The sequence below is a fragment of the Puma concolor genome, chromosome B1, assembly GCF_028749965.1.
Source record: "Puma concolor isolate L17-30 chromosome B1, mPumCon1.1.hap2, whole genome shotgun sequence".
NCBI classification, from domain to species: Eukaryota; Metazoa; Chordata; class Mammalia; order Carnivora; family Felidae; genus Puma; species Puma concolor.
The window spans coordinates 124,852,789-124,867,959 of record NC_141670.1 but is presented as its reverse complement, the minus strand read 5'-3'; the positions used below and the strand labels follow the sequence as shown (position 1 = coordinate 124,867,959).

The following is a 15,171-nucleotide window of genomic DNA, read 5'->3' as shown; positions in this document are numbered from 1 at the left end:
ATATTGAGAATAATGGAATGATAAGTTTCTCAAATATGGAAAAGGAAAGCCTAGAACAAATCTGTGGTACTAGACTGGAATTTCCTAAGAACAAGACATTCTCTTTTATAACCACAACATAGTTAGCAAAATCAGGTATCAGCATAAACTCAAAGTTTTTAATATAAAGATCAATAAAAAGTAAGTACGAATCTCTAATTCATCGACTGATGGCCTGGAGCAGTGACACCTCATTAGCAATGCATGTACATAGTATACTGATGTTGTTTTGAAATACCATTTGCTACTAAATGGAAGTAGGAGGGTTCCTTAAAGAAATGTCTGATTCCAAAGCTGGGGCAGGGAAAAAAAATAAGTGTACCTGAAACATCTTATTGTGCCAGAAGGTAAAGAAATGCTAAAAGAATGATAAGGACATGTCAAAAAGACACTAAGAATAGCTTAAAAGGACTCCTAAGGACCAAATCTGAGGTAATTTAAACCTCAAAATAAATAATGACAGTAATAAATTGTAACTCTTTGAGTAAAACAGGAATTCATTAATCTATACCAATATAAATGGGAAAGATAAAGCTCTTCTTCATAATAAAGTGCCAACAAATAAATGTTAAAGGAAAGATGGAGTTATAAAACCACGATTTGAGGAGCGCCTGGGTGGCTCAGTCAGTTAAGCATCCAAATTCAGCTCAGGTCATGATCTCCCAGTTTGTGAGTTCCAGCCCCCCATGGAGCTGTGTGCTGACATCTCAGAGCCTGGAGCCTGCTTCAGATTCTGTGTCTCCCTCTCTCTTTGTCCCTCCCCCACTCACACTCTGTCTCTCATCTCTCTCAAAAATAAACACTAAAAAAAAAAAAAAAAAAAAAAACACACCATTTGATAAACACAGTAAAATTAATTTAGGCACCATCAAAGGATATTAAACTAGTGAGTGTGATGAAGAAAATAATATCTATCCTTAAAGTAACTCCCACAAAACATCTATAATTAAAAAAAAAATGGTAACTTTACAGTAGATAAAACTGAAAGACATCACCTCAAGTTAATATCACCAATCTTGGGATAAGCAGACATCCTGTGCCTGAGAAGGAAACATCACTTTTGTAGTACTCCTGCCAAAATATAAACTTACTCTAATCATGTGAATATGCACAAATCCCAAATTAAGAAATATTCTACAAAATAACTAGGCTGTACTCTACAAAAACTCAAGGTTACAACTGACAAAGAAAGACTAAATAACTGTGCTAAATTAAAGGAATCTGAAGAGACACGACAACTAATTGCAATGTGTAATACCAGATTTGACTCCAGAATAAAATTATTTAAAAAAAAAAGATATCATTGAGATCATTAGCATTTATTTTAAATCTGTAGATCAGATATTAGTATTATGTGAATGAAAACTTCCTGCTTTTGATAATTACATTGTGGTTATAAAAGAGAATGTCTTCTTCTTAGGAAATATACATTGAAGTATTTAAGAGTAAAGGGACATCATGTCTTAAATGTGCCCTCCAATTCCTTGATAAAAATAATAATATAAATATATAGGAAGAAAAACTGATAAAGCAAATGTGATAAAATGTTAACTGCAGAATCTGAGCAAGTTATATGGTAATTCTCTGGATTATTCTTGTAACTTTTCTATCAGTCTGAAAATACTTCAAAATTTAATTTTTTTTTTTAAAGAAAAGTAATGGGGCACCTGGGTGGCTCAGTTGATTGAGCATTAAACACTTGATTTGGGGTCAGTCATGATCCCACAGTCATGGGATTGAGCCCCATGTCAGGCTCCACACTGAGCATGGGAACTGCTTAACATTCTCTCTCTCTCTCCCTCCGCCCTTCTCTACCCACCCCCAAATAAAAAATTTTAAAAAGTACTAACTGAGAACAATAAATGAATTAGATCCACATGGTTAATAACATTAAGTCAAAAAACAAGCAGCCTACATACCAGATGATACCATTTAAATTTTTTTTTCAACGTTTATTTATTTTTGGGACAGAGAGAGACAGAGCATGAACGGGGGAGGGGCAGAGAGAGAGGGAGACACAGAATCGGAAACAGGCTCCAGGCTCCGAGCCATCAGCCCAGAGCCCGACGCGGGGCTCAAACTCACGGACCGCGAGATAGTGACCTGGCTGAAGTCGGACGCCTAACCGACTGCGCCACCCAGGCGCCCCTAAAATTTTTAAATCACACAATATATATTGTTATTCATGTATGTAATATAGATTCAGTGTTTACTTTGGCAAAGGAAAAAGAATGGAAGGAGGGAAACTGGGTAATTATGTTTAATGTTACTATGTTATATGTGATGGTGGGTCCATGAGTATCTGTTATTTTTGTTTACTTCATTTTAGTTTCAGTAAAATTAACATACAGTGTTATATTAGTTTCAGGTGTACAGTGACTCCACAATTCCATACATCACCCACTGTTCATCATGGCAAGTGCACTCCTTTTTTTTTTTTTAATTTTTTTTAACATTTATTTATTTTTGAGACACAGAGAGAGACAGAACACGAGAAGGGGAGGGACAGAGAGAGAGGGAGACACAGAATCCGAAGCAGGCTCCAGTCTCTGAGCTGTCAGCACAGAGCCTGATGCAGGGCTAGAACCCACGAACCATGAGATCATGACCTGAACTGAAGTCAGCCGCTTAACTGACTAAACAACCCAGGAGGGTGACAAGCACACTCCTTAATCCCCATTGTCAATTTCACCCATCATCCCACTGACCTCCTCCCCTCTGGTAACCACCAGTTTGTTCTCTACAGTTCAGAGTCTGTTTCTCACTGCTTCTCAGTCTTTGGGCTAAGATCAAGTGCAGAGTCAGTTTCTTAGTTTATCACTCTCTTTTTTTCCCCTTCACTCATTTTTTGTTTCTTAAATTCCACAAGTGAAATCATATGGTATTTGCCTTTCTCTGGCTTACTTAATGTAGCATTATACTTTCTAGTTCCATCCATGTTACAGCAAATGACAAGATTACATTCTTTTTTATAGCTGAATACTATTCTATTGCATATATGTATGTATATATATATATATATATATATATATATATATATATATATATCTTCTTTATCTATTCATCTATCAATGGATACTTGGGCTGCTTACATAATTTGGCTATTGTAAGTAATGCTGCTATAAACATGAGGTGCACGTATCCCTTTGAATTAGTGTTTTTGTATTTTGGGGGTAAATACCTACTAACGCAATTACTGGATCATAGGGTGATTCTACTTTTAACTTTTTGAGGAACCTCTATACTGTTTTCCACAGTGGCTGCACCAGTGCCTGCATTCATGGGTATCTGTTATTATGTTTCCACTATTCCGTGTGTAATTATATAAATTATAATTAATATATTTTAAAAAAAACTTTTCACAATTCAAAGTATCTAAGACCCAAAATGCCCCAGTATAGCCACAAACCAAATGGTTTCTAACAGTATTTGGCCCTAAGCCCAAAGATGGAGACATATACAAAAAAAAAAAAAAAAAAAAAAAAAGACACCCAAGGTGTCTATCTCTTCAGCCTCTCCTCAAGTCTATGCTTAATTTTGGTCATTTTCCTCATAAGGATTATTCTTCCAGATTTCATAAAAGTATAAAAATATAGCAGGTCCAAAGCACTATGTACTTCAGTCTTGTAATTAAAGAAAAGCTCCTTATCTTTTTTAACAACCATTTGTGGAATAAATAATGATTACACTATCAGATTCAAATTCCTTTAGTATAAAAATTCTCATTTCCCTTTCAAATTCAGGAAAAGAATATCTATGTATCGCATATGATTATACATTGTAGCAGAGACTTCTAGTAAGTGAAACCTGTTTCCTCTTCTTCCTAGATATAGTTAGACTATATATCCCAGCCTCCTTGGAAGTTAAGTATGGCCATGTAACTGAACTTTAATACCCAGATTTGGCCACAAAATCCTCCCACTAGCAGTGGGATTTTCCCCTTCTGCCAGCTGGATACAGATGAACCGAAGCCCTTTGATGATGAAAGTAACAAATGGAATAAGCATGCATCCCTGAATCTCTACACAGAGGAAAGTCTCTTGTCCACAAGGAACACTCATGTGAGTGAGGAAAAAAAGAATTTCTGTTAAGTTAAGCCATTGACATTTGAGGGTCTATTTATTACTGCAGTTAGTGTTACATTAACAGATGCATAATTATAAACAATCTTCCAATTTTTAATAGGAAATGCATTATACTTACAAATTGAGGTTTATAGTATGCTGGACCTAGTGTGCTGTCACTAGCAGGTGGAAAATGTTTTATAATACTGCCATCCTCATTAATATCATATCCATATGATCGTCCACAAGAAGGAATCGAAGGAACATCAACACTTCTGGAAACTGTAGGTGGCCTTGAAAACTTCTGTAAGAAAAAACATTTTCTATTATTTGCTTGGAAGCAAGAGAAAGAATGAAGAACCAAATATTAAAATTACTAAAATGCAATTATTAAATATTGACTTAATAAGTTTCATAATATAAACCAAAAAGGTTTGTTCTATGGAAGTAATTTAAAGGAGTAAATTCAAGTTTCACCTAATCATACAAATTAAGATAATATATAATATTACTATTAAAGCCACGTTAAGAGGTAAGGAGTCCCTCTAACTCGGCTCAGTTATTTATCTTGCTTAGTAAACAAGTATTTCTGATGCTTAGAATAGGCATTCACTCCTACAGTCACATTCCCAATCACCAGTTCCAAGAGGTTACTTATGCCATGCTATCATAACAGCTGCCAGGCAAAAATGAACTTCATAGTTTTCTGTAACATTTCCTGGCTTCATTCCTTCCCAGTTCCAGACTTATCTCCATATTACCTATGCCTTGTATAAATATCCTAATTATGCTGACTAGATAGCAAGGAAAATGTCTATGACATAATACTAAATGGAAATAGAAAGTAGACTTGATGACTATAGGTACATATATGAATTATACATAAGTATATATAGTAATATACATAAGTCATTTAATGATAAACTGAAAGGAGCTATGCAAAAATTAACAGAATTCTCAAAGTTAGAGCCAGAAGTTTTAGGGTGATTATCCTTTTTTCAAAATTTCCTTTAATGTAAATTTATAATTCCTATAATGTATATTTATAATTTAAATAAAAACAAAAAGAAGTAATATATAGTAGAAATACTAGTATAAAATATAGCAAATAAAATACTGGCATTTAAATGATTTAGTTATCTGGAAAATTACTTATTAAGAATATATTGATAGGGCACCTGGGAGGCTCAGTCAGTTAAGTGCCCAACTCTTGATTTTGGCTCAGGTCATGCATGATCTCGTGGTTCGAGGATTTGAGCACCACATTGGGCTCTGTACTGACAGTGACAACCCTGCTTAGGATTCTCTATCTCCCTCTCTCTCTCTCTGCCCCTCCCCTGCTGCCTCTCTCTCTTAAAACTAAATAAACATAATAAAAAAACTTTTTAAAGAATATATTGATCCTTTGTTGTTTCTGAATAAATAAATGCTATTGTTGAGTACATGCATGCCCAACAGACAATTATGCTATAAACATACTATCACTGGCAGAATTTTACTTTTTTTTTTATTGCTAGAGACAACTATTAAGTAGTTTCAGTGACACTCATGAGACTGATTATCAAATTAAAACAGGAGGTATTGAATGGCTTCTGCTACTTTCAAAAATTATTTGCATAACGTCAAGACTTTCCAAAATGTATCCCCTACCTCCTTCTCCATCCTCTATTCCTACTATTCTCCCTTATATCCTGTACTACAAATATTCCAAAGAACTTTGTTGTTTTCCAAACATACCTTGCCATTAAATACCTCAATGTCTTTATTCAGGTGGTTTTCTCTATCTGGAGTGTTTTTTCCCATTCTTCTTACCTATTTAGTGAATCATTCTTCAAGATCCAGTTCAATTGTGCTATGACTACTCCCTCCAAAAACTCTCTACGTTGGGCTACTAGTAGACATTTTATTATGTGTTTATTAAAATAGCAATGCATCAACTGTTTTGTACTGAATTACATTCATTATTTCCCTATTAAAATATAGATCCCAGAGAGCAGTGATTTGTCTTCTATGTATTATCAGTGCCTAGCATTATATCTAGTATTCATAGTCACTGAAAAAATGTCTGATATTAGTTTCAAATGCACAATACACTGATTGACAATTCTATACATTACACAATGCTCACCACAATAAGTACAGTTACCAAATGTCCCCATACAAAGTTATACAATGTTATTGACTATATTCCCTATGCTGTACTTTTCATCTCCAAGATTTATTTATTTCATAACTGGAAGGATTCAAAAAAGAAGAGAAAGAAATTCCTAATGTGTCAGTTAAAAAGCATTCATAAGTCTGAAAAAAATGACTTACTACTTTTCAAAAGCAAATATCACACAGCGTCACAAAGAAAATGCAAAAGATTAATGTCTAATAAGACAAGTACTTCCTTCTTCAAAAGACAAAAAAAAAAAACAAAAAAATGTATGCTAAATCCTTACATAAGTAAATGAACATTTACTTTGTCCCCACACACAAAATAGCTGATATTTAAATATACCTAAAGGGGTGCCTGGGTGGCTCAGTCAGTTAAGCGTCCGACTTCTGCTCAGGTCATGATCTCATAGTTGGTAAGTTCAAGCCCCGTGTTAGGCGCTGTGCTGACAGCTCAGAACCTGGAGCCTGCTTTGGATTCTGTGTCTCCCTCTCTCTCTGCCCCTCCTCTGCTCATGCTCTGTCTCTCTCTCTCTCAAAAATAAGTAAATGTTAAAAATTTTTAATAAATAAATAAATATAAACCTTAACATCATTGTCATTGCACTGACATTATTCAACTGAATAGTTAGCCCTAAAATATGTTCCCCTAAACAAAGCTGATTAAAATTTAATTAATATGAGCTATGTGAAGGAGTTAGAGAAAGAGGAAAGACAACCACTCTAAATAAACCATGACCAAAATCTTCTAGATTATTTATTTTAAAGGGGTAGGACTTCGGTGTAAAAATTATTACAGAACACCAATGTACCTTTTCAAACATGTCACCCGCTAGTCTCCTACACAAATTTTTTACTCCACTTACTATATAAAACATTAAATCTTTTCTATTTTAACTAAAAGAAATATCAGAAGCATAATTTAAAATAGAACATACTGATTGAAGATGCTCTTTAACCTGTAGTGCTTTTCTATTCATGATATCTGATGCTCCATGATAAAACTGATCATAGCTTGCTGGTCCTGGACTATCTGAAACAAACTTCTTAAAACGCTCCTCCCGGTTTTGTAGACTATGGCCTCCTTTTATATTATACTAAATTAGAGAGAAAAATATGAAATAATTTAAAAAAAAACATTTTATAATTAATACCTATTTGGTAAATTTTACATATTAATATGAACAAACAGTTTTAAAACCCAACCTGAAAAAGTTAAGCCTCTTAACTAAAGACACAATTCTAGTAAAAGGGGATAACAAGAGAGGATGACAATTATCGTTTTAATTCTGACCTCATACTTTCATTTGGGGCGCCTGGGTGGCGCAGTCGGTTAAGCGTCCGACTTCAGCCAGGTCACGATCTCGCGGTCCGTGAGTTCGAGCCCCGCGTCAGGCTCTGGGCTGATGGCTCAGAGCCTGGAGCCTGTTTCCGATTCTGTGTCTCCCTCTCTCTCTGCCCCTCCCCCGTTCATGCTCTGTCTCTCTCTGTCCCAAAAATAAATAAACGTTGAAAAAAAAAAAATTCTGACCTCAAACTAAAATTTACTGTACTTAGGACACTCTAAGAGAATACAAAACTCAGTTTTATAACAGGAATCAAGACATAGGAATCTTCAAAGTTGTACAGCAGGAATAAAGAGTATGTACTAACAGGCCTCTGGAGAATATGCACCTCTGAAATGAGCTTAAAAAACTGGTATTCAGGGGCACCTGAGTGGCTCAGTCGGTTAAGCGTCAGATTTCGGCTCAGGTCATGATCTCATGGTTCATAAGTTCGAGCCCCGTGTTGGGCTCTGGGCTGATAGCTCAGAGCCTGGAGCCCGCTTCAGATTCTGTGTCTCCCTCTGTCTGCCCCTCTGCTGCTTGCACTCTGTCTCTTGCATTGTCTCAAAAATAAATAAACATTAAAAAAAAATTTTCTTTAAACTGGTATTCACACTGCAGGGAAAAATCAAACCTTCCAAGCTTGTTTAGGATTAATTATTTTCATGAATTATTTTTCGGCTACATCTAGGGACGTTTATGTAGGCTTACTGGCAACAGCATGGGTTTTTGTTTGATTGATTGTTTTTTTGTGTTTTTTAACAGCTTGGTTTTATCTCAAATTAGTTTTACACATTGTTTTTTGCAGAATAGGTACAGGGAGGAATCTCCCACAGCTTTCCATGCCACATGTCTGGATTCTCTGGAATCAGAAATTTATCAACTCGGTAATAGTCAGTGAATTCAGATAAAACCCCATCATATTAGTTTCAATTAACAGTCATAGTGTAATCATTTAAAAATGGTTCATAGTAATAGTGGCATTTGATTAATCAGATTTTTTTAAGTTATTCACTTACCAATACATACTCATGGTATATAAATGTCAGTTGTTCATAATCACTATTAATTGAGTCTATCTCTAGTCTGCATCTTATTCAGCTGCTTTCAGCTTTTTTTTTTAACATTTTTTTTTTCATTTTTAAGAATGAGAGAGGGGATGAGTGGGGGAGAGGCAGATAGAGTGGGAGACATAGAGTCAGAAGCAGGCTCCAGGTTCTGAGCTGTCAGCACAGAGCCCCATGCGGGGCTCAAACTCACCTACCCCTAGATCATGACTTGAGCTGAAGTCAGACGCTTAACCAACTGAGCTACCCAAACGCCCCTGAGCTTTTAAGAAATACACAAAAGAGGGGCACCTGGGTGGCTCAGTCAGTTAAGCCTCCAACTTCGGCTCAGATCATGAGCTCCCGGTTTGTGAGTTCCACCCCCGTGTCAGGCTCTGTGCTGACAGCTCAGAGCCTGGAGCCTGCTTCAGATTCTGTGTCTCCCTCTCTTCTACACCTCCCTTGCTCACTGTGTGTGTGTGTGTGTGTGTGTGTGTGTGTGTGTGTGTGTGTGTGTCTGTCTCTCTCAAAAATAAATAAACACTTAAAAAATTTAAAAAAAAAAGAAATACACAAAAGACATGTTAAAAAAATGAATCAAAATTATATTTTTAGGTCACCAATTCACTACTTAATAACTGTTTTAATGAGATCATAATCCCTATGTTGAAAAGAGCTTGGACCTATAATAAAATTTAATGATTTTGCAAAAACATTAGCATTACAAGTTAGATAAAAAGTAAAATCATGTGAAAGGAGAACATCTCCTCAAAACTTGATTATTTGAAAGCCATTACTATAGTCTCTATGATCTTACATTTCACACTGCAGTCTGAATTTATATTGAACTTCAACAGAAGACAGTAAAATTAATCTGATTTTTTAACTGGTAGAAATTAACCAAGAATTTTTTTCCAATTATTCATATTTCATAATTACCAATTCTACTGATTTTACAAGAGTTTATAAAAGGAACTACATGTCAGATAAATAACCCAAAAATTATATTATGAGGTAACTATATATTTTATATGAAAATCTGTGAGAAAAATAGCTTTACTACTTCTTGGGTACTGTGCTTTTGTCTATATGCTATGGTTACTTGATGAATTACTATATTGCCACCAACCTCCCAACAATAAAGGAGGCAGAGTCTCATCTGAAGGGTGAGGCCATGCACTGTATCACATACAATATCCTATCCTTCAACTCTAGTGAGATGTATTTCTCAGATCAAAAGTAAAACAGGGGGGCCTGGGAGACTCAGTCGGTTAAGCATCTGACTTCGCCTCAGGTCATGGTCTCACAATTCGTGGGCTCAAGCCCCGCATCGGGCTCTGTGCTGACAGCTCAAAACCTGCAGCCTGCTTTGGATTCTGCGTGTGTCTCTCTCTCTTTGCCCCTCCCCTCTCACACTCTGTCTCTGTCTCTCAAAAATGAATACACATTAAAAAAAATTTTTTTTTAAGTAAAACAATTTGGACATCTATTACTAGGCCTAGGTAGCGAGAAATATGAAATATAACTATTTATCTACATCCACAGAAGAGATCTCCACATCTAGAACCAATCTTACATAGCAAGAAACAAGATGGTATCTGCCATGCAGAGACAGCTCACAAACTAGAACAGAATTAGAACCAGGAAAACATAAGCGAAATCTGAAGTGACCCTTTGGAGTGGTTTTCATTCTAGGAAACAGGATCTGAACAGAATAAGGTATAGGACTTAATAGGCTAATAAAATAAAATAAATTAAATTAAATTTCATTTGAAGTCTCCAAATAATATGTACTAAGTAATTGCTAATAGAAAGCAACATTTCAACCTATGCTTCCAAAATAAAAGTATTAAAATAAATTATTAATCATTTGCATTAATCTCTAATAAGATTATCCCTTTAATTATTATTCAGTATATTAATTATTTACAGAATTAGTATGCTAACTATGCCACATCACAAACGTATTTCCTAAGTCAGTCATTTAAAATAATGAACTTTATGTTTTAAACAGGGTGATAAATTCACATTTCTTGAAGTTCGAAAAGTTCTGTAGGAATTTAGCCTAAAACTACCAAAAAAAAAAAAAAAATTCAACAACAATTGAGTAAATAAGTCATAGTCATCTTTTAAATGAAGGAAATCAATCTTCTCTTGGCATTTGTTTATAGTTTTAAGAACAAAAATAGAGAATACTAGAACTTTTTTTTTTAGGTCAACTATTGCATTAAAAAAATTACATTTTCTAATTCCTTATTCTTGAAATCCAAGAAATAAATTGGAATAAAATAAAGTCTGATCTAAATTGCATTTTGCATTATTTTACATGTGGAATTCACTAAAACCGGTATTAATAAAATATCACAACACCCTCATATTTGTCATATTTAACAAGTTTGAAATCTACCTATTGTATATTTTATTCCATTCCCCTCTTCGAAGAGTGGAGTTACGGTCTTTATAAAGTACTACTGGTAGAACTAGCAAACCCATAGACCCATAATACGCTGGCCATAGGCCATGGAGTGGAAATAGGAGTGACATTTCCAATTAACTATAATGACCCACTACTATTTTTTTGCTTTTTGTCCTCTAGGCATTAGTATTCTAGAAGTTTTAAGAAACCAGGAAAGAGCCATAAATGTCCCACTGAATTGGAAGTTGAGACCATGCCTGGCCATTCCAGCTTCCCTATGCTAGAAAGCAGAAAACAAAATAAGGAAGTCAGTGTATTGGCTGAGGTGATTAACACTGGCCAGCACTGAAAAACAGGACTAATGAGGGCCACAGCACTGTGGTGGGAAGAAGACAGAGACACACTTTGCAGAGCTTCCTCGAACTATAATGCCCAGTGAAAATGCTAAGAGCAAGTTTATATAAAGACTTGAGAAGGACACCTGTGAACAGAGCACAGACTTCTTAGAACTAAAGACTGTAGTGACCACATCAAGCTAAAAACTCCACCAGATAAAGTCCCTGTTAAAGAGACAGGGAACACAGAATGAGTAATGGAAAAATCTTAAGCCACCTACAGCTTCATGATCAGTTACAGAAACAGATCCCATCTGCATTTCCTTGCTTCCCACATCACTTTGTTTTCATTTTCCCCCTCTCTCTTTCCCTCTTCTGTTGTAAAATGGCAGCACTAATAATGGATAAAATTTATTGAATGCTACCTATAGTCAAGCACTATTTTTAAATGCTTACTAACATTTAATTCTTAGAAAAATCCTACAAATTTAGTATCCCTATTAAACAGATGAGGACACTAAAGCCCAGAGATTAAGTAGTGAAGATTAAGTCTTACAGTTAGTAAGTGGCAGAGACAGATTTCAAACGTAGGTAGTCTAGGGGCACCTGGGCGGCTTATTGGTTAAGCGTCTGACATCAGCTCAGGTCATGATCTCGTGGTTTGTCAGTTCGAGCCCTGCGGCAGCTCTGTGCTGACAGCTGAGAGCCTGGAGCCTGCTTCAGATTCTGTGTCTCCCTCTCTATCTGCCCTTCCCCCTATCGTGCTCTGTCTCTCTGTTTCTTTCTCTCTAAAATGAATAAACATTAAAAAAATTTTTTAAAAACAAAATGAAAAACAAATGTAGGCAGTCTAATTCCAGAGGCCACACTACTAACCACTTCTTTATAGTATCTCATGTTCTATTTACTTACCATTTAATCTAGAAGTTGCAGAATAATGGAAAAGGAATATGAAAACACAAGAGCAAAAATGGCCTTAATATAGAGATCCATTCGATAGTCACACTGTAAGACCATCTCTGAATGCAATAGCTAGACACTAGTTTGGCTCCTTCAGAGAAGTTATACTTGAAAATTATACATAAAATAATTTCATTTTTAAAATTATATATATGGAAAGAATTGTGTGTATGTGTAGTGCACATTAGAATGAAGAAAACTGGACAGTCAAGGGGTAAAATGTAATGGAAATCTATTGTTTTCTATCTGTCCAGCAGATAGAAATCTTCCTTATACTTTGTGGTTTTAAAGGAGGTTCCAAACACAGGATCCTCTATCCCAGGAACCATTGGACCAATCAGGTTCTCCCTACTGGGAATTTTAACACTGAGTGGAGTCACACATAAAAAAGAGACGGAGTTCTAGAATTAAGTTCTCTAATGGCAGTTCCCTATTGCAGTTCTTACTTCTGACATACCTGGAATCGTCTTAGTCCTGTCCCTCCTTCAGACCTCACTGTTCAATTCATCCTTCAGGTCCTTAAGCCACCCAAATACTCTTCCTATAAATATTATTGTAAATCCAGTATCTGTCTTAGAAATCTATTTTATTGCTTCCAACAAAAAAATCCTGATAGAATAGTTGCTATTATTAATTTAGGAAGTCTAATTCAACAATTAAGGCATCAATGACTGCACCTGGGCCTCCAACAGAGGAGATAAAGATCTGCTGGGCTCAATTAGGAGTCATTATATATGAATGCAAAATGTATGTGAAAAGGGTAAAAGATGATATTCATGATTAAGAAGATATTGGAGTTACATCCATGGCTTCTGAACATGAATGGGTCATCAAAAATATTCTGGTCATAGACTCTTGAGACTGTATAGGTACAAGATGAGACAATGGCAATAGCTATAGCTTAAGAGTATGACACAAAAACTAATTCTTTCACTCTACTGCCACCCTCCTTCTACAGATGTTGATCATTTACACAACTTTCACATACCATAATTCATTCAATAGTCTTATTCTCCCATTGAAGAGTCTCAAGAACCATGAAGCATGTAACAATGTTTTATGTCTTATAGAATATATAGAATAATGGAGAACACCCAACCAGGCAATCAATATTAAACACATTTATTTTCTCTTATTCTAATAACAAAATATAGATTAAAAGGAGAAAGAAGATGATATGAAGGAAAAATAAAATATGATAAATGACATATTAGTCTATTAGAGGAAGAAAGCATGATTCTTATTAACTCAGACAATTATAACTATTACAAATTTACCTGTGCTTCTGAAACATTATAGTGTCCTGGACCTGGAACAGCTTTCTCAGTGTTAGAAGCAACAGTAAAAGTACTGTCTCTGGCAGCCAAAGAAAGGAATGGTGCATAGCCACCTATAAAGGTAAAATCATATCACTGGCAGATAAGATAGGGTCCCAGTGACTTCACAGAAAAAACATCCAAAATATATAAAATCATTTAGTAACTTCAGTTGTTGAGACTACATTTTCAGAACCAATGGGTACCCTCAGAAGTTGTTGCATTTTTTAAAAAATCTGGTGTAACAGCAGAATGTTTATTAATATATGTTAAATAAAAGAACCTACAGAACTGGAATTCCTAAACAACAGAAAAAAATACTTAAAGAAATAAAAAACAAAAGTCCTTTTTCTTTTAGGTATATCTGGTTGAGATGAAAATGTCAGTTATGCTTAGCTAATAAAATGTTTTCGTCCACAGAAGACCAGTGTTTCATATTCTGGAATAGCACCTACTATTTGTAGAAAATAGCATATATAAAGTTGCAGAGACAGCTTAGATCGAAATAATTTAAAGTGAGTTTACAGCAAGTAATTAATAATGTCTCTTTACTTTGGTACATAGTTGGTACTTGGTAAATATTTCTTGATTACCTGACCCCAAATAAAGATTTACAAATCTAAGATACAAATTTCATTGGAACAAGTAATCATAAAATTAGACAAAATTAATAAATTTAGTAGACACACATAGTCTGCAAAAGATTTATAAAAAAATTTTAAGAAATGGAAAATGAGTATAGTGTAAGCAACACACATTAAAGAAGTGATGGAAGAGAACAGAGCAACTATCTTCAACAGGTAATAAAAGAATGCAAGTGAGGCCTCATATTTGTGTGAATCTTAAACACTAAAAGAAGATGTACAATACTGTGAGAATACATGGTATTAATTAGTGTAGTTTCAAATCTTGTTAATCTTGATTAAGGAAAAATATTTTTAAAACAAGAAATAATGTGTTTACTTTAAAGCCCACATTTATTAAAATGCAACTGAAATCAAGAATTATTTGTTATATCACTAAAGAAAAGCAGCAAACCATGAAAGAGAACAAGATACAAATTTCCTTCAAAATACACACATAAGCACACACAAACCAAGCCACAGATTATAAAAACATGAACAGTGCACACACCAGAAAATTTCTTCCAAAAGGCAGAAAAACAAGTCCCATAAACAGGAGGAAAATCACTGAAAAGAAACAGATCTATCCGTGAGAAGATGGAATTAACACACAAGAACATTAAAGTATCTATTATAAATATTCTTCATATGTTCAACAAGGTAGAAGAAAGATGAACATGATGAAGAGAGAAGATATAACAAGACCCAAATCAAACTTCTGAAATGAAAAGTGCATTCATAGGATTAACAACAAATTTTCTTCTCAACATTTCTTCTCAATTCTTTTTTTTTTTTAATTTTTTTTTTCAACGTTTATTTTATTTTTTGGGACAGAGAGAGACAGAGCATGAACGGGGGAGGGGCAGAGAGAGAGGGAGACACAGAATCGG

At 34.8% G+C, this 15,171-nt stretch overlaps 1 protein-coding gene across 1 annotated transcript in view; it reads right to left on the bottom strand.

Annotated features, from left to right (window-relative positions):
• The window catches only part of STPG2 (sperm tail PG-rich repeat containing 2), a 569,016-nt gene that overhangs the window by 545,127 nt on the left and 8,718 nt on the right, over positions 1-15,171 (bottom strand). The window contains exons 3-4 of the mRNA XM_086702910.1: positions 13,620-13,732; positions 4,243-4,407 (exon numbers count right to left, since the gene is read on the bottom strand). Coding sequence (XP_086559036.1) covers positions 4,243-4,407; positions 13,620-13,732 — 278 coding nt within the window. The remainder of the gene's footprint in view (positions 1-4,242; positions 4,408-13,619; positions 13,733-15,171) is intronic.